At 42.2% G+C, this 19,499-nt stretch overlaps 1 protein-coding gene across 3 annotated transcripts in view; it reads left to right on the top strand.

Moving 5' to 3' along the window:
* Positions 1-19,499, top strand: part of RAD54L2 (RAD54 like 2) — a 68,345-nt gene that overhangs the window by 10,077 nt on the left and 38,769 nt on the right. For 2 of the 3 annotated variants that reach the window (XM_039558640.1, XM_039558638.1), the window contains exon 2: positions 11,675-11,881. In XM_039558640.1, coding sequence (XP_039414574.1) covers positions 11,731-11,881 — 151 coding nt within the window. In that variant the 5' untranslated portion in view covers positions 11,675-11,730. Of the gene's footprint in view, positions 1-7,910; positions 11,882-19,499 lie in introns of those variants that run through there. The other variant, XM_019280390.3, reaches the window with a different exon arrangement.

Below are 19,499 nucleotides of genomic sequence, written 5' to 3'. Positions count from 1 at the left end.
CAAGGCACGTCTCTGTCTCTCTAATTGGTGGGTTTAGCATCAGGGTTTGGTTGCCATCTTCTGTTTAGTGCACTCTTTTATTCAGTCTTTGCATTTATTATTTGCATCACTCACCGACGGAAGCAAAAGGAACAACATTCCCAGTGTAATGTAACTGTCCAGAGGCTCGATTACTCTTGCAGCATTGCCACTTAACACTTGTGTGAAAAGGCATCTGGCTGTGGCTTCTCCTTTCCCAAAGTAGTGCAAGAGCTGTATATTCCTTAAAAAAAAAGCCAGGGTTATGGAATGCACCTCAGCAGCCAAACACAAACTTCCGGGCATAGGAAGTAAGAAAAACCAGCTTGTTTTTATAGGGGACGTTGGGGTGGAGGAGATAGCAGGAAAAAAGAATATTTTCTTAAATCGAGGAGTTGTTGTAGGAGGGGTGACATCAGTTGGATTTTAAGTTCCTTGTCCGTAGGTGTCAAGGAATTGAGGAAATGGGACCAAGAAATAAACCTCACAAGACCAGTGCCTTTTTGTTCTTAGTATACAAAGCGTAACACAGGCTCTAAATAGGGAGCAACAGTTGCCTTGAAAACTGGGTGTCGAGGTGACCTGTTGCATGGAATAGAGAAGATTTGGAATTGAAAAAGTGCTTTTGAGATCAGGTATTTGGAGAAAAGCTGTTATCCCAGAAGAGATTTTTTTTTTCTGATTTTTCCCTCAGTCTTGGGATGTGGTCCTGTTATCTCTGGAGAAGAATTTCCTGGGGAAGCTGTTTTTTTTTTTTTTGGTGGGGGGGAGCTCTTAATTCTGGACAATGCATAGTAAGATTTACCCTAGCCAGCATTTTTAACTTTGTCAACTGTAACTTCACATCCTGTTCTCCAATGAATGTGGGAGTAGTTCAGGTGTGTGATCTGAATTTGTTTATTTTAGAATGGCAATAGTTAACTGCCTGAGGGAAGTAAGACCCAGATAATGAGTAGAGAACACTGGAGAAGTGGGTGATCTGCTTAGTCATGCAGACTCTGTAGGAAAATGTTTTTGGTTGGGTTGTTTGGGGTTTGTTTTTTTTTTCAATTTCTTCCTTAAAAAAAATAGCTTAAAGGTGCCTTTTCCTTCCTCCTGTACTTACCATAGCACTCACAAAAAGCAAGAGAGGAGATCTTATATTTCAATTAAATCAATACTTCTGGTCAGGGAAATGCTTATTTTAACAGAATGAGATACTTGGCCTCTCTGCTAGTGTAGAACCTCTTTGTGAATATCTATCCTTTTATTGTGATGAGAAAGTCTTTAACTTTTATCATTTGCCTCCTTCATTCCTAACAAGGGGATAACTATGAATGAAGTTGATTGAGATTTTACAGCATTGCCAGTAAATCTCCTTTGGAAGTGCAATGTAATTAGTTTTCTCTGTTAAAGAATGCTATTAACTGTACCCAAAATCTCCCATCAAAATAAGAGTTGTAGTTACTACATAAATTTCTTATTTCAGCCCAAATCAATGATAATCAAGAATTCCTGTAATTAAATAAATGAGCAGTTTCAGTTAAGTGACTGGGCAAAAAAAATGGCCAAGCCCAGAGTGGTGGAGAATGGTGCCACATCCAGCTGGGCACTAGTGGGGTTCCCCAGAGTTTGGTATTGGGTCCACTCCTATTTAGTATCTTTGTCAATGACCTGGATGAGAGGATCAAGAACACTCTCAGCAAGTTTGCAGGTAACACCAGTTTGGGCAGGAGTGTTGATCTCCTGGAGGGCAGGAAGGGCACAACAACCCCCTGCAGCACTACAGGTTGGGGCTGTAGTGGTGTCTGAAAAGCTGCCTGGCAGGAAAGGACCTGGGGTGCTGTTCAACAGTGGCTGAATGTGAGCCCAGGTGTGCCCAGGTGGCCAAGGAGGTCAATGGCACCTGGCTTGTACCAGCACTGGTGTGACCAGCAGGACCAGGGCAGTGACTGTCCCCTGTGCTGGGCACTGGCGAGGCACCTCAAATCCTGGGTTGAGTTTTGGACTCCTCACGACAAGAAAAACATTGAGATGCTGGAGCTTCTCCAGAGAAGGGAACGGAGCTGGGAAGGGGTCTGGAGCACAAGTCAGATGAGGAGGAGCTGAGGGAGCAGGGTGGGCTCAGCGTGGAGAAAAGGAGGCTCAGGGGGGACCTTATTGCCCTGTGCAACTCCCTGAAAGGAGGTTGTAGCCAGGTGGGGGTTGGTCTCTTAAGGAACAAGCAACAGGACAAGAGAAAATGGTCTCAAGTTGTGCTAGGGAGGTTTAGATTGGATGTTAGGCAAGATTTCTTCGTTGAAAGGGTTGTCAAGCATCGGAACAGGCTGTTCAGGGAAGTGGTGAAGTTCATGAGCCTAGAGGGATTTAGAAGATGCATCAATGTGGCACCTGGAGACACGGGTTAGTGCTGGGTTAATGGTTGGACTCTATGATCTTAGAGCTCTTTTCCAACCCAAACAGTTCTATGATTCAAGACTAATAATTCAATAATCTAACTAATAATTGAAAAGGAGGGGAGAAAAAATAGTGGTGAGGCAGGAAATTCCATTCTTGTTTTATTTGGGGAGATAACAGCATCTGAGTGTAGGGATGTTGACTTGTTACAACATATGGTTGCCTTCACTTGGGATTGTAACAAGTCAAGACGACACAAGAAGACCTGACTTTCCTGCTGTTCCCTCTGTTCTTGCTCACTGGGCACGGCTGCCAGTCAGGCAGTATTTGCAAACACTAAATGAGCTTTGATAGAAAAAGTGGTCATTTGGGGAAAGCACTTGACTGAGACTTGCTCTTAACTTTGAGAGAAAGAATACCCAAAAGGTTGTGGGTTGTTTGAAGATCATGGCCGAGTGCTCTTTGTCATTCTGCTTCTGAATCTGGGAAATGTAACATTTTGGATTCTGTGTGGGTATGAATGTACAGTATTGTGTGTTTGGTAAGAACAAGTACTGCAAAAGACATTGCTAGCATTAACAAAAGTTAAGTGAATTTATACACTTGGGAAGTAGTGACATTTTTACTCTAAAAGAGCTGTGTTTGGTAGCCAGCAGCTACTTCTCTAGATGACTGTTGTGGTGCTTATTTGTCGTACGGTATTTTACAGTAATTTGTTAATATGTCCCTTTTCAATTGCTCCTTCCTGGCTTAACACTGGATATGCTTGTGTTGGCTGGTATGTTTGGCATAAGTTGGGACAGGACAGTTGGATACGTTTACCGAAAGGGCATGGTGTCCCTCAGGATATATTATCTTCCTGCTAATATTTGTGTATCTCCTTAGCCCAACTTGCATTGTGCTGCTTTTAAAGCTCTTTTGGAAGTAAACTCCAGTATGTAGAGTCGTATACTCACAATTTTATAAGCTAAACATGTAATATGCACATCATGAGACTCATAGCTCTGTTTCTTTCGTGAAATAATATTTATTATCTCCACTGGGGTGATATTTTGTGTATATGCAAACGAATCCCTCAACAGTGTGTTGGGTTATTTGTGCTCTATGGGGAGAGGCAGTAAGCTGCATTATTTTCCCTTTCAGGTCTGTCCAAACCATTGGGAAGTTTTCAACTGGCAAAACACAACGAAAGTGGCGCTTCCATTATTAAGGACAGAACCACAGGAGGCTCTTTCATTCAGTTGCTTTCCTTGTGAGCTGCCTGTAGTGTCAATGTTAAGTGTTATCAAAACAGATGTATTTGTGCAGGATAGATAAGGATCAGTGTGAGTGTTTCATTTTGACCTGTTTAGTGGGAAAGGCAAAGATCAACAGGTTTTGCTGACTTTGTTCTCAAAACTAGCAGAAAAGTGGCGCTTAATGTTTAAGTTTTTCCAGCACTCTGCAGTGTTGCAGGGAAGGAATGACTTTTGGAGGGAATGACTCTGAAAGAAGTTTATGACAGTTTTTAATCCTTTAATGGATTTTTAATCTACTCTGGAATCCAATAAAAATTAGCTTAATGTCTGATTGCATGGCAGAAAATTGGGTCTAACATATGCTAATTGTCATCCTCATATCACATGAGTTCAAAACTATTTATTTCCATTTCCTCCTACTTCAAGATTTTTTGGTTTTCCTCTTTCTTGTTTTTGCTCTTGTTCAAGTTTCTTTGGTAAACTGTAGGTGGCATAAGTAATACTTCCTCATCCCTGGTGTAATCGTCCCCTGGAGGTGGGGTAGGTAATAAAGAGGAACAAACCCTTGTGGAATTCTTCCTTTTTCTGCAAACTACATAAACCTGAACCTCAGATTTTAAGTCCAGTTTTGAAGAGGGAGAAGGATGAGGCATCAAAACCAAGCTCCCAGACCTCTGTGATTCTTAGTACTGAAATGCAGACCCATGACCCAAAGCAGAGTTGTGTTTACTTTGTGGTCTGGTGATGCCAGTGTGCAATGTGACTGGCATCTGTCTCACAGGGCATGGTGGGCTGCCCTGGACTGCTGCTGATGGGAAAGCTCATTTCCTGAGCAGGGACACAGCTGAAGGCAGTGAATCATTCCCCTGTAAGGAAATGTACTTCTCTGGGAGGCAAAGAGAGAAGAGCGTGCAGATGTCGTGATACTGAGAAAATGGGATAGAATTAGGCCTTTTAACATTTGGAAAACTTGCAGTTTTCCTCATCCTGAAAGCTAAAAACATTGTTTATGAGCTGTGCCAGTCTGTGTCTGAGGGATACCCTTCAAGGAGGTAAGCCATAATGTTAGCATATCTCAATGACCAAAGGCACAGCTTGTCTTCAAAGAGTGACAGTGACTGATCTTTCCTTGAGAGGGGAATAGCTCCGTGCCTTTTCGCTTCTCTCTGTTCCACTGCTTCTGTTTATGTAATTTAGTCTTGATTTATTACATAACTTCTTCTCTGGCACCTATGTATGACAAGAGCTTAAACTCTAGAGGGATCTTCCAGTTATCTGTATCCTCCCTGCTTGGGAATTGACTCACATCTTGACATAGTTTGGGTGTTCACAAAGAGAAAGCTTGGCACACCTCTCCCATGAGCTGACTTTTCAAACCTATCTTTTGGAATTTGAGAATGGTAATCATTAATGCAAGGTAGGCAAGTCTTTCCCAAATTAATCTGCTATATAAAATGTATTGGATATAATTTGGAATCCTGACACTCTGTGCCCTACTACTGAGTTTTCCCCATCATTTGAAATATTTTCTCAGGGTTTTACTCCCCACACAGGTCTTGGTTGTTTTCTCTATAGCTGCAGCCGCATGGGCAAAACATGTAAAAACACTCAAAAGTGGCTTTTATATTGAAATGCTGTTTGCTTTGAAAGAAACAGTGATCAGGGAAGGAGAGTTTCCTTTAGCAGGTAATGCAAGTGCCATTTAGATAGAAGCTGACAGACAGCTAAAACCAGATGGAGATTCTGTGAAGTAAGAGAAAAATTTTGTTATTTTGTGATGGTGTTAATCCAGATGAACGTCAGTAATTACTGGAAGCCGTGCTGATCACATGCTTCTTACCTCAGGTAGCCTGAACTTTTATGCAGTACAAAACAAACTGCTCTTCTGTGGTGGTTCACTGGTGAGGACATTTTGAGTATTTGAAAGGAAAGAGTTGACTTACAGGAAGTCAGTTTCTGCTTTAATACAATTAAACAAAATTGCTTTTAAAAGCAATGCATCAGTCATTAGGCAAATAATTATATACATATCTATATATATGTACATAAATACAAACGCAAAAACATTTGCCCATTTCTGCTGGCTGTGTCCAGAGGTGAAAAACCTCACAAAGTCTGTAGGGAAGGGAGCACTGGCATCTTATGGAGAGTTCAGGTTTTCTCTGAGGGTTACAAAACGTTGCCCCTGCCGGCAGTAGGGTGTTCCCACATCCCTCCCGAGCTGCAGGACAGGTCCCCGTGGCTGGCGGTCGGCTCCCGCAGCAGGTGATGGATGCTCAGGTTGTGTAAGGAGCTGCAGATGCTGCCATTGACTCACGCTGGCTCTTTTTGTTCGGATCGCAGTGGGAGCCAGGCCTTATGTAATGTTCACTGTCACATTCTCAGTGCCAGCACTGTCATGTCAGCAGAGGGGAAGGATTAGCTCTCCCTTTTCTTTCTTTATGGGTAGATTTTAGGGGGTTTTGGGGGTTTTTTGGGTTTTTTTCATTTCTCCCACTCTTTCTTGCAGCAGCTTTTGTTGTTTATTTTGTCAGGGAACAACCAGTTTCAGGCTGGTTTTAGTTCTGTGGTGCCTTTTAGGAGGGAGATTGTTAGCCTGGAGAGAATAAAAGAGCAGGTCCTGCAACTCTCTCAAAACTGATATATGGATGTGTTTTTAAAAGCTGTCTGTTATTTTTTTGTCTCAGTTCCTGTTCCCCAGAAATCACAGTGGGCTCCTTAATACATCCAGTGTGGGTGAAGGCTAGATCCATTGTCCAGTATTTATGTGGAATGGGGAGAAGCACGCTTGCCTTCCTCAGAAGAGTGATCCAGGACAAGCAGATGCTCCCCAATTTATGATTTTACAGGCTGCTTCTTTTTCCTTCAGTTTAATATTCCTGTGGAGAACACATCACTTAGAGGGGATCAATGCCACTTAATCTGTGATTTGAGCAAGATGAAATAAAGGAGGAGAATTGGTTTCTTCCTTCCCAGCCAGCAGCATGTGGCCACCAGTTAGCTGTGAGTCACAGCAGAGAAACTGCATAGCTGGAGTCTCGATAGTCTCGGGCTGCAAAAGAAGAAGGGATTTAAATCACGAAGTTATCAATTAAGGATGGCTTTAAATGCAATTTTGTGGGGGGAATAAGTTCCTGTTGGGTTTTCAGTAAACACTTCTTTGCTTTGTTTAAAGCATATAGGAGTCTGCTGGACTAGTGTAGTAAAACTGGTGGCTCCTTTTTGAAAAAATATTTATCCTTTTAGGTGATTCCCCCCGCCACCATTTTTTACATGATAATTTAATAGAGGTGTTAATATGTTGCATAATGTAAATTAGAGAAATTCTAGTGTTTGTTAGAATCAAACTATTCAAAACCACTGATCTCAGGTTTATTTCTTACTAGATTGTTAAATTGAACAGAGAAGTAGTATGGTTATTTTGCAATAACATTGCAAGTTATCACTTGCAAACTGTTACAAGACTTTTTGTCATAGAGAAGCTTAAGCTCATGACTCCTTTACTGATGTAGCTGTGTGCTTTATAGTAATGTTCTGTTACTGAAGGCTGCCTATGAGGTACAAAAATGGTGCTAGTAGTGATCTAACAAGCAGATGAGATTTACCCTGAGGAACCAGCAGTTACCTTCATACACATCCAGTTTGGAGTGTTTGTGTGTGAGCTGAGCGTATTAAGAGGAATCTTATGGCCCCAACCAACCATTTTATTATTTTGCTGCCAAACAAAAAATAAAAACATAAAAGGAAATTATTATTACCATATAACATGACTGTCTAACAGAGACTGAAGAGCGTTATGCAGTACAGTCTTAGAAATACCTGGTTTTATTAAACTGTCTGTGCAAATCCTCTTGTGATTTGCTGGTGTGCTTGATCCTGTTTCTATGGCCAGGCACCACAATGGCCAGTGTGAAGTCTTGGTTACAAAACAGGCTTTAAGGGACAAATCTTGATGAGTCCCAGATATTGGCCTTGGCTGGAGGTTGGGGAGGTGATGGAATCCTCTTTACTGTTCAGCACTGGAGCAGCATTAGTGTTAAACCTGCCCTTTCTGAAGGGATTTGTATGGGATGGTTGTGTACTCGGGAATGAGCATGTCCTGTGCCTAAATCCCTTGTGTTGTAGTGGGCCAAGAGCTTCTGTAAAGTAACTTTGGCTTTTGTGGCTTTTTATAGGTACAGGGGGGAACCCTGCTCCTCCTCCTCAAGTGAGGAAGGGCTCCATTCTGCCTTGTCTTGCACCCTTGCTTTTTACTCGATGGTATTTGTAATAGTTAATTAAATAATGGTTTAGTATTTACAGTGCTAGTGGATCCTCTGATGAAAGTGATGTACAGAAATGCCCTAAGTCCCCACATCCCCTGATGATTGCTGTTTCACCTAAGAGTTTGGCTCGTGGCATACATGACCCTGTAGTGAACAACTATTATGTAGAAGGAGAAAAACTGCTTTCACATTTCTCTCTCAACTTTATATGTAAGAAGTGATTTTAAAGCTTTGCAGAGTGAAAAAAAAAAAGAGGATGACAGAAATGTGTCCAAATTCTCAAGGTTTCCTCATCTAGAAGTGGGCCTCATTTCTGTGCAGGCTGAGGAGGAGGCAGTCATCAGCACATGGCATTTACTTACTATCTGAAGTGTTCTACCTTAAAAAAGCAAAGCCCAAAAAACTTGAGAACTATTTTTATCTTTGTTGAAAGACGGGACATAATACATGAGAGAGGCTGTCTTGGATGTTAATTTGATGTGCAGTTGATTGCAGGGTTTAACTTCTGGGTAGGATAAACATGACAGCTCTTTTCTCCTCCCTGAGTAAGCAAGAGGAATTTTTCCGAGTGTTTCTCCCTAATATCCCACCCCGGTTTCTCAGCAGCCTCACCTCTGTTGAGGCACAGTGCTGGAAGGCTGTCTGGCTATCTGCTGTACGGGTGGTGCAGAGGGTTTGATTTGCATTTCTTGGAGCTGAAACCCTCCTCAGGCACACATCCCACTCGGGGGCAGCTCATGGCCGATCCAGTGCAGAACTGGGAAGAGTCCGGTGGCAGGTAATCAGTTTATCACTCGCAAAGTGCCCTTCCTCCAGCGATTAAACACTGAGCACAGTGTGCCTGCGTGTGCAAAGGCAGGAGACGGGGCAGGTTGGAATAACTCAGCCATAAAACAGTAGCGGCAGCCACAATCTGGCCCTGTTGTGTAATTCCCCTTGGTGGGAGGCTCTGAACTGGGTCAGATCGGTGTGAGAAAACGAGGGCAGGCTCTGGGCACCGTGTACCTGCTGCCTGCTCCCGCTGCCACCAGGCAGGGTGGGAACCCTCCCGAGACCCGGCTCGGGCAGCGGCAGCGAGCGCAGCTCGAGGGAGGGAAGGCACCGAGATAAACGGCAGCACGACAATAGGCACAGAGGAGTTAACCATCTTTGTTTCACCCAGCTCTGCAAGATTTAATTAAGTCTTTTCAAAAGCTGCTGTTCAACTCTCCTGCATATGGCCGGGGCTGCCGAGCAGGTGTCAGGAGTTGGCTTATACAGAACGTGTACTCACTGCTAAACAAAAATAAAGCTTCGATTCGAGCCCTTTTGTGCTCCAGTCTGAGGGAGAGCTGCTCTCCACTAGGTTTGATTTTATCTATGGAAATACAGAGACTCATATCCTTTCCTTTAAACAATTTTCAGAGAGTGTTTTGATTTGGTTTTTTTGTTCTTTAAGGTTCTGGGACAAATGATGGAACATGAGAGGATGACACACAGGAGGATACTGATGGGAGAAGCTGTAACGTGTCATTCTTTGACCCGGAGCATTTAGTGACATTACAGCACTTCTGCTTTTTCTGTTTGTAGATGAGTTCATTCCTGCCGTATTAGCCGTGTTTGTGTTTCTTTGGTTGGTTGGTTTGGTTTTGTTTTGGTCATGGTCAGTTTGCTGGGATAGTAAAACTTAGAAATTTTAAAATATGCTTCTGTGGATATGGTTTCAAGGTGGTTTATAGCACAGTATGGACAACATGGGAATAAATAAATCCCCTTGAAATCCCAGGTGACCCACGAAGGTGACCCTATTAACCATCTCCTCCTGAAATGTAAGGCAATGTGCAGCTTTGCAAGTTACAAGTTTGAATGTGTTTGTTTTCATTAGGGCTGAATATCAGCTGGAAGGGAACATTCTTTCTATGTAAAAGAAAAAATAAGTCACTGTTTTGAAATACACATAGACTTTAGCACAACATTTGTTAGGAAAAACTTCTGATAATAGATGGCTTTGTGTCTGCAGCCCTTGACTGAAGTCACCAGCCATCAGAAAACAAGGGATGCTGGAGGTCACTGTATTGCAGCAGCCTGACAGCAACTGGGCTTGTACCTGCCTACCAGCCGACCACAGAAGCTGAATTAATATCTTTGGCTTGTGTAAATTGGCACAGTTCCACTTGAGCTAATTCGGATTTTGGCCTTTTCTACCATCTGCTTGACTAAGCCAAGTAATTTTGTGTGACGTGTGTAGTAGTGTAAGGACTTCAGTTGTCTCTTCCTGGTGGTAAAGTGCTCCTGGGACCGAGTGCTGAAAGGCTTCCTGTTCCAAAGCCAATCTCTGCAAAGAGATTATCTTCCCTGTGTTTACTTTCTTTCTGACACTCTTCAATGTTACTGAGGAGCTGAGAGGGGCAGAGCAGAAGCTGATGACTTCAGCTGGAATAATTCAGCATACTCAACAGTTAGATTTTTCAGCCCTGCTACAGGGGTGTTGAGTTGTCTTCAACCTTCAGGTTTCTGAGTTAATCTGGTAACTTCTGAAACACAGCTGAAAATGAAATTTAAGTGTTAAATGAAATGAAATTTAAAGTGTTTATAGATATTTGAACTGCCTTATTTGCTTAGAAGTTTGGGGTTTAGTCTTTTTGTTGTTGTTGTTTTAAAGTGTCTGATTAGTTCTCAGATATTTTATAGTTTACAGTGGAAATGTGGTATAAGTAGGGGGCAGTGGGAAGTGAGTGATGAGAAAATGTTTCCTTCATCTTTCTTTAAAGCTTTCTGAAGAATGTGTGGGTAGTAATTCTTCTGCAGCTTGATCTTTGAATACATCCTTTGCTTATGTTCCTTAAGATCAAAATGCCTTCTTTATTTTCCTTTCTTGGTTGTGTTTCTTTTCATCCATCATACACAGCTCCTTTAGGATCATTCTGTGTGTATGGAAGAGGAGTGCTCACCCATCACTGTCCAGGAGTGCCAGTGCATGATCTGAACAGATAAACTTGTGTCTTTGAGATTGCCCTGGTCCTCTCTTCAGGCTTTATTTTTGTGTTCTACCACAATTTCTGCTGTGTTGCACTGGAGTGGTGTAGCAGAGAAGTTATGCACAGCCAGCCCCAGTTCTTGTCCTTGAGAGAAAGGAAATGCAAATTTTGTCTGCTCCATTCTTCCTTTGTATTTACTTTTCTTCTTGCCCTGTTTTACAAAGGGAGTTCAACTTCTAGAAACTGGATCTTTGTGGTCTTCTGCCTGAATTATGAAGGTAACACTGGTTTTTGGTGTGTGGCTGGATCAGAGAGTTCAGCCAGGCTGTGATGAGGAGCTGGGTGAATTTGCAGTGGTACAACTGAAGCGGGAGGGGGTTTCTGTCTCTGATCCATGTCTGCACACTGTGATGGTGTTTGCAGGGATCAGGCTAACACATATCCAGAGGGGATGCTGACACTGATCCTTTTTTGTATGCTTCATGTTTGGATGATAGTGTTCTGAAATTGTTCACATAATTTATTAATTTTTGCATCTCTGAATAATCAGGCATTGATTCCAGGAATCTTCCTGCTGTGTGCATGTCAAGGATACCAATGAAGAGATGGAGATTCTTCAATGTTGGGCCTGTATCATTATGATCCATTTCTTATGGCATTTGTTTTCTACACAGGATTTTGTGCTTTGTCTGATATCTAAGTCTGTTATTTAAAAGGCTGATTTGGTTTGTTATGTGCAGCAGTCCTGCTATGATGTTGAGCCTTGAGGCTCAAAGGTTGGGATTTGCTGGGCTCACATAGCTCTTTTGTGTCCTTTCAGGGCTGCCTCACGGTAGAACATGAGCAGGTAATGCACAAGGAGCACCACTGGGAATCATGTCAGACGAGTCAATCTCAGGGAGTGATCCGGACCTGGACCCGGACTTGGAGCAGGAGGATATGGAAGAGGAGGAGGAGGAAGATGAGGAGGAGGCGATGGAGGAGGACAATGATGGGGATGACGAGGAGGACTTACTTGATGAAAGTGGTGAGTGAATGGGGTTGGGAATATACAGAACTGGCTGTAACCCCTTGGGAGATTGTGTAAGGGTTAGGATTTATCCAGCTCTGGGTAGGGAGAAGTGCTTATGTGGCTGCTTAGCCTAAACAGGGATTTAATATATGTTAAATATGGTCTCCTGGACAGAAAAAATTTCCATCATGAAAACAAGCCACAAGCATAAATGGTAAGGAGGATAGAATTTTTAAAATAGCTTCAAATTTTGGGGAAGCAATTATATAAAGAAGTAAATAAGTCAATTTACAATTACTTGTATTATTTAAAGGATGTGGTGAAAATAAATATATTTACATCATTGACTTGCCCCATACATGAACAATTTGATGGATGCTATGGACAATTATTGCTCATTCACAATAATCTTTAACAGCTGGAAAATGTTCTTTTCTGCCAACATACAGGTTGGGTTCTCCTTTGTTTGTTTGACAAGATGAAAGATGGAAGTGCTGACAAAGTTGTCACCTTCTATCCTCACTTAGTTCCACCTGCCCAGCTCTCCTCTTCAGGAGAGGAACAATTCAGGTCAGGGCCAATACAGGTGTTTGTGGGCCTGTGCTGTGCAGGTTACGTTTGAGTGTTATTAGGTAACTGTTCTGGGTCATGGCATAATCGTAGAAATGTTTGTTGGTCCAGCAGATGGGCTGATGTTCTAGGGCACATAGACAGGAATGCAGAGCTCAGGTGGGAATTGCCCATGCTGAATTTGCCATCAAACTCTTTGTATCACAAAACTGTAGCCAGAGCCTAAAGGGGTGCTCTATCTGCTTCCTTTAAAATTGCAATTTTTAATAACTTCGAAGGCTATGCAGGTATCTGAATACACCTACCTAAACCTACAGAGAATAATCTTCCTTTTCTTAGCATAGAATGTGTGTTAAAAACAGATACTTCCCTCTTCTAGTTACTAAAGAATTTTTGGCTTCAAAGTAAATTGTTGTCCTTAAGTGTTGTTTGTTTTGTTCTTATATTCTTTCAGCCATGTGCTACTTGAAGATACTGTTTTGATTTTAAATGCTTTCATAAAAATGTTTACACAAACAAATTGTATTCCTCTTTTTTTTTTATTATTCACATGATAATGAGAAAATGTTTCTAATGAGAAAGTAGCAGAAATGGAAGTGTTAGTTCAGGTAAGAAACAAAGGAATTCCCAATCCCAGTACAGAAAAGAGTTACAAGGTCACAGATTACTCTGTCTCAGAGACTGGTGATGAGGATGTCGCTTTGTTCACAGGACCCTGCGGCCAGTGGAGCAGTAGGAAGTGTGACGTGGTTGCCAGACTTCTATTAACAGAAGGGAGTGTCTGTATGTCATGTCCAAGTGGGTCATGCCTCATGGTTATTTTATCAGAGACCTATGTACTTTATCATCAACATCTGTATTATTGTGAGTGAATACTCAGAGTTGTTTGTCAGGATTATTCTTTCCAAAGCAAACAAGATCAGTGTAGGTATACAGAACATTGTGAACTGCTAACGACAGCTGTTTATTTTCATGTTAAAACACTAGAAACGTGTTTATGTTTTATATTTTTGTAGTGACTAATTAAAAATAAATTTTAACAAATGTAGAAAATAATGAGGAACAGTAAAAAGACAATTTACATAAAACTAACATGAAGTATTTTTATGGTTGTTCATTAGGTGCAAGGGAAAACTCCCTTCCACGAGCTGAGCAAAGCTAGATTGCCTCTGAGGTTTCAAATTGTTTAGCTTTAATTCTGTCTGCCACAATATCAGAATGCTTTCTGGGTGCTTAGATGTATAATTATTATCTTCTGTGGAGGTGTCCAGTCTGCTTTTCCTGATATCTTCTTACAGCTACACACTAGCTCCAAAATGTCATTTGGCATCTGTATCACCTTAGATCTAATATAAACCAGTCTCTGGCTCTTCAGCCTATGAAATTCAGAATTAAGAGGTTTGTTTTATTTTGCCCATCTGATGTTTGTAGTCCTGTCTCTTTGTAGATTAACCTCATTCATAAATACCATATTGGGAACAGACAGTTTTATTCATAAGAAGGGATGCAGTGCTCTAATGTTTATATTATGAAGCTTTTAAAAAGCTTAATTTTAATAATTTCTGTTAAAACTTTGTTCTCCCTATTCCCAGCTGTGCTGTTCTCCTCCCCTCCTGGTATTGTGGTTGTTCTGATCCCACTGGAGATCCTGGGGGGATCTTTCCCTTGTGGATGGGCTCTTGCATATTTCTAGAACTACAAGCTTTAGATGATTATTAATCTTTCACAGCTATTTCCTTGGAAGGATGACAGGCCGCATAAACATTTTCTCCAAACCGAAACTGATTATGTTTTTAAATAATAGTGATTATATCAATTACAAAACTAACATTTTTACAGTTTGCTTGCAAAATAGTGGCTTTGTTTAGGATTTCCATGTCCTGATGGTGACTCAAGAACTTTCCAGTGTTAATGTAATGTTATCCACACTTGGTGGTGGTGGATAGTATCATCTCAGACTTAGCAGTGACTTGTGTTTTGCATGTTTAACCTGTTTTTGTCTTTCTGATACACATTGTGTGTTGAGTTAATCCTCATGCGTAGTTTCAGTTCCATAATTTTCTAGGAGTTCTTTTTACGTTCTGGTGCTTGAGTGCTATCTTCAGTTTTGGTACATTTTTCTCATTTCTGCTCAGTTTTGTTTGCATTTAGTATAGGTGGTCTGGAGTTTAGTTTGAACTTGAATACAGTTCAAACTGTAGGTAAGGACTGAAAGGTATAGACTTTCAGTCTTGCTGAAAGCAGCTCTTCAACCTTTGCCCCCTGCCCTCAAGGAAACAACAGAGCATGAAAAGCTAGTTTTCTGAATATTTCTGAGTGAGTGAAAGGTAATAACCTCATGGCTTACATCCTCTATCCATTTCTTCAGTGGTGGTCAGTTAATGAACCTTAGCATCATGTGTAGGAGCTCTTACAGCTTTAGTTTGGTTTTTTTTTTTTTTCTAGAATGCTCCTTCCAGAACATACCTACCGTGACACAGCCCCTTCCTGGGCTGCCAGCCTTGCACACCCCTCCCAGCAGCACACTTCAATCCTAGCCAGAGGCTGCCACTGCTTTTCCAGCCTTGTCATCCCTGCCCACTTCATCTGTTTTCTCATCACTTGTGGGTTGCAGCACCTGTTTTATCATGTTTGATTTTGTGATAGCAATGCGTGACTGCTAAGAACTTTTTTCGTTAGCTCCCTAAATCTTTTTCACTAGAAATGTGATGTACTGATGACTGTAGAGATAAAGGACTGTTTCAAGTCCTGCACTTACTCTCTGATCCTGGTTGTTGCTCAGGGCTGTGTAGGACTCCATAGGAATAAAAGCTAATTTGAGCAAAGAGGAAACAAACCTCCAATATGGATTTTACAGATCATTTCAAATACACGGACCATTCATACCTCAGAGCTTTCCCGAGGAAAGCTGTTGAGTGTTTGAATGAATCCCACTGTACAGTTATGTTTTACCACTTTCAGAATGTCTCTGGATTATTCTGATTGATGTCTCTGGAATTAATTCTCTCTTATTCATACATACTGCTGTAATTCTGCTATTAATAGTGATGGCAAGTTGCTTGTTTTCTTGCCTTTGAGTATATGCGTGAAACACTTTTATAAAGTGCAATTCAGTAGCTGCTTTCCTCTTGAACTTGAGCTGCCACTTGGTACTCACAGTTTTGAGTTTCTCATTATACCAAGGCAGGAGTTTTTGACTTTAGATGGCAGCCAGTGCTGATCCAAGCTTGAAAAAATCTTTGCTTCCCTTGAACCCTCAGTAGAGGAAAGCCTGCTCATTTAAAGGGGTCCAGCGTGATCAGCTTTTCCTACAGTTTTCACTTGGTTGTTGAGGGGAAAAAAATGTTGGCATGAAATTATAGCAGGAGTGGATTTTGTTTAATATAATGCTCCTTTGTGGGTCATTGTGGGGGGCAATTACATTGAAAGCAAAATCGATTTGTCGCTGCCTGGACAATTTCTTTGTCTAATCTGATGGAAAAAATGAGTAGTTAACACCATACTTACTAGAAAGTTCATTAGCACCTGGAGTTATTAAAGCTGAAATTATTTGGAAGTCTGTTTTTAAAGTCATGTAGAAGTGTGGGTTAATGTTTCTTTGAATGATACAGGAATGCATCCTTGAGGTACAGAGATATGCTGCTCATTTTGGAGATGGCGTTGTTCATGTGCTTCCCACCCCAAATCATTCTATCTTTTCTTCTCTCCAACAAAGTGTTCGAACAAAACAAAACTGGGGTGTGTGGGAGTCCCCAGCTGGATGCGTGTGGTTGGGAACAAAGCAACTTTCTGTCCTTACAGGGGAAGAGAGGAAAGTCCTTGGTATAAATCTGTTCATTTTGCAGGCTCCTCCTGCTCAAATACATGAGTTTTTCCTTTTTGTCTGTAGTTTTTCTTATAAATTAGGTCATGTTATACTCACCTGTATGAAACTGAGAGAGAGGCAGAGTATGGAGACAGTCTCCTATCTTGCTAAATGGTAGCCTATTCTATATAATTTTATATCCAGATTTAGAAAAGCCCGTCCTGCTGGAGATAAAAAGGAGAAGAAAAAAAGGAACTGCTGTTAGAAAGTAATTTCCCTCCACTTTTTACTTGAAATGAATGATCCTGCTTGTGTTGGTAAATGGAGATTTGTCCCAACAACCTGAGACCTATTGCCTTCTACTTTTGACCAGACTGCACAGCATTTTCTTTTAGGGAACACTGGTTTTAAGTTGTCCTTCCTATCTACTAGAAAATTAAATTTATTCCTTAAGAAGAGGAGGAGCAATTATGTACTTACTGCTTTAATCTCTTCACTCCTTTTAAAAAGCAGCCTTTCACAGCTGTGTCTCCAGGTGGCACCAAGGGCAGATGGGCATCCCAAGGTCGAGGCAGCCTCAGAGAACATAACTGCTCTTTGAGGAACCCTGCTTCCATCTGCTGCAGTATGTGGCACAGTGGACTTGGTTGCTGCGTGCTTCCTCCCTCAGGCTAGTGACACGTGCTTTCATGTCCTGTCCTTGTTTAGCTAGGGGCAGGTGCTGGGGCTGAGGAGAGGCACAAGCCCATCTGAGTAAGCTTGGCTTGGAGAGCAGGCTCTTTTTGTTGGTTGAAAGGCCGGAGTGGTGAGTCCCCATAAGTGATAATCCTGCAGTTTAATCTACAAGTGGATGTTTGCAGTGCACAAGGTGGATTTCTTGGGAAAAGGGAAGAGTGATGATTGACATCATCTCACTTTTTCCTTCTCGATGAACTTCCTTATGTCGATCCTTTTATTTTGGTTACTTGTGGCTGGATGCAGCTCCCTCTAGAGCCCACCGGTACTATTTCCAAGGAAGCTGGAAGGGCGTGTCCTGAGGGAAGCAAACCTCTGCTCAAGTCTAGGTTTGTTGCCTATGCAAAAATTCTGGTCTTAGTTAAGAGCCAAACCTGAACTTCCATGTACCACTGTGCACTTTGATGCTCTTTAAAAGCCAGGTAGGTTTTCGTGCTTGTGGTAACTTTATGTAGACTGTTTTCCAAGCCAATAATTTCCTGCAAAGAGGATGGCCTATGTAGTGTCATAGAAGTACTAAAACAATCACTACCTGTAAAAGAATTTACTTGTAAACTAATATCCTGCCTATTGACATGTGTTTAAACTTAATCAAATTGTCATAGGAAACTTCATTACATTAGAAAATGATTCTGATGGATCAGAGTGTTTAAATGTACTTTATCATATAGGTGCAGAGTGTGGGGCTCAGCCTCAGATGGTTGTGGGTAACTCGGTAAAATGTGCATCCAGTTGCAGATAGTGGATGCATTTCTCAGGTGATGTACTATAAGAAGTTGAGGGGGTTTTGTTGTTTTCTCAGTTCCTGGAAGTGATAAGAGCTTTATGTCTGTTCAGCATGCGCTCCCTGCGTCCACAAACCTTATGTTCGAGACTTGGGTTGGGACCCAGAAAATTAGGAGCTGTCTGGCATCTGTGTTTCCACAATCCAGCTGAATAAAATACCAAAGATGCAGTTAGTATCAAAGGTGGAAAGAGACGGGATTGGTAGCATTTGCAGTTTTAGCAGACCTGGTTACTGAGTAATACAGAAGGGTTACATTGAAATTGCAAAGGAGGTTTGCCTCTCATTTAGGCAAGAGCCCCACTGATTTCTCTGGGAACTTTGCTTCATTACAGAAGGCTGCAGATTTTACCTGTTGTATTTATCCTGGCAGTTTCCTAGGAGCACAGTGTGTGTGTGTGTGTCAGAGCAAAATGGTGTTTGTGTGTGCAGTCTGAGGGGCTTGGCCCTGCCCAGCCAGCAAGGGTCCGTGTCCCCAGCACATTGTGCAGACCCTGTGGCACCCAACTTCCTTGAACTGGATTTACTGGACTCACTGAGTTGTGATGTTAAAGAAAAATCCTCTTGGGTGCTTTGCTGGGAACAGCCAGTGCTGGATGCTTTGTTGTCTCCCCTTCTACCGATTCCAAAGCTGCAGATTGCCTAGCTGGGCATTTTGTTGTGCTGGGGCAGTTTCGGTGGTGGGAGGATAGTAGAGGTCCCTTGCCTACAGGCTGTGTGCCCATAAATCTGTGAGGAATAGGGAGGAGCGTGGGAGGAGTGGTGCATGAGGTTCGGGGGCTTTATTGACTGATTCCAGCATTCTAACTAACCCTGTGAACTGGGTTATTCTCAGCAGGGTGAGGTGTGGCCTGAGGGCTGCTGTGGGAAGGAAGGATGAGATCCTGAGGAGCGCTGTCCCCCAGCCCCCTGCGCAGGGGATTACGGACTGCCGACGCTGCAGGTCAGCCGCTGAGCCTTTCTCCGGCTGCCTGCTCTGTCCGAACGCGAGGACTCTTCCCGATCTCCTTGGCTTATCCCGAGCAGGGGGAAGCTCCGAAAGAAAGCGTCGGTGATTCCCCTGCCCGCCTCCCAGGCTCTCTGTCAGCGGCTTCCTTTTTGAGAGGGTGGCACAAAGTCTGGCATAGTCTGACTGTTATATAACCTGGAGTAATGACTTGCTTTACTTCTTTAAAAGGAGGTGATGACGCCAGAGCTCTGCTTCCTTCAGAGCCGCCAATTGGGCGCAGGGACTGGCAGATCTCGTGAAATGATGTGGTGTTATAACCAGCTACGCTTTTCCCCCCTCTTTTCTCCCTCCTTCCCTTTGATCTATTGCGTATGATGGAATACAAAATAGAAATCTTTCTATGCAGTTCAAGAGCAGCCCACGTCCATAACTCTGCATTTTCTATATATATGTATATGGAGTTTTTCAAATGTTTTTTTGCCTCTTTTATCTCTTCTCTTAAAGCTGTCACAGATGTGAGAGTAGCATGAAGGTGTGGGGAGCAGGGTCAGTGAGTGAGCAGTTATTAACTGAACAAAGAATTGCTCCAAGTTGTCTTCCTGCTTTTCTGATAAGCTTTGCAGGATATAGAGGTTGTGCTTTATTGGCCAAGAACTTGCTTTTTTCTTTTCATAAAGCAGCCAGAGAATCTCTAACAAAGGACAGTCCCACTTGCTCCTCTGTCCTGTTTGGTGCCTTTTTCTCCACGTACGTTTCCAATTGTCAGCTTTGTACCATGCCTGGTCATTGC

This window comes from Corvus cornix, chromosome 12 (genome assembly GCF_000738735.6).
Source record: "Corvus cornix cornix isolate S_Up_H32 chromosome 12, ASM73873v5, whole genome shotgun sequence".
NCBI classification, from domain to species: domain Eukaryota; kingdom Metazoa; phylum Chordata; class Aves; order Passeriformes; family Corvidae; genus Corvus; species Corvus cornix.
Note: the sequence above shows the minus strand (reverse complement) of the source record. Positions and strands in the feature narration are given on the sequence as shown.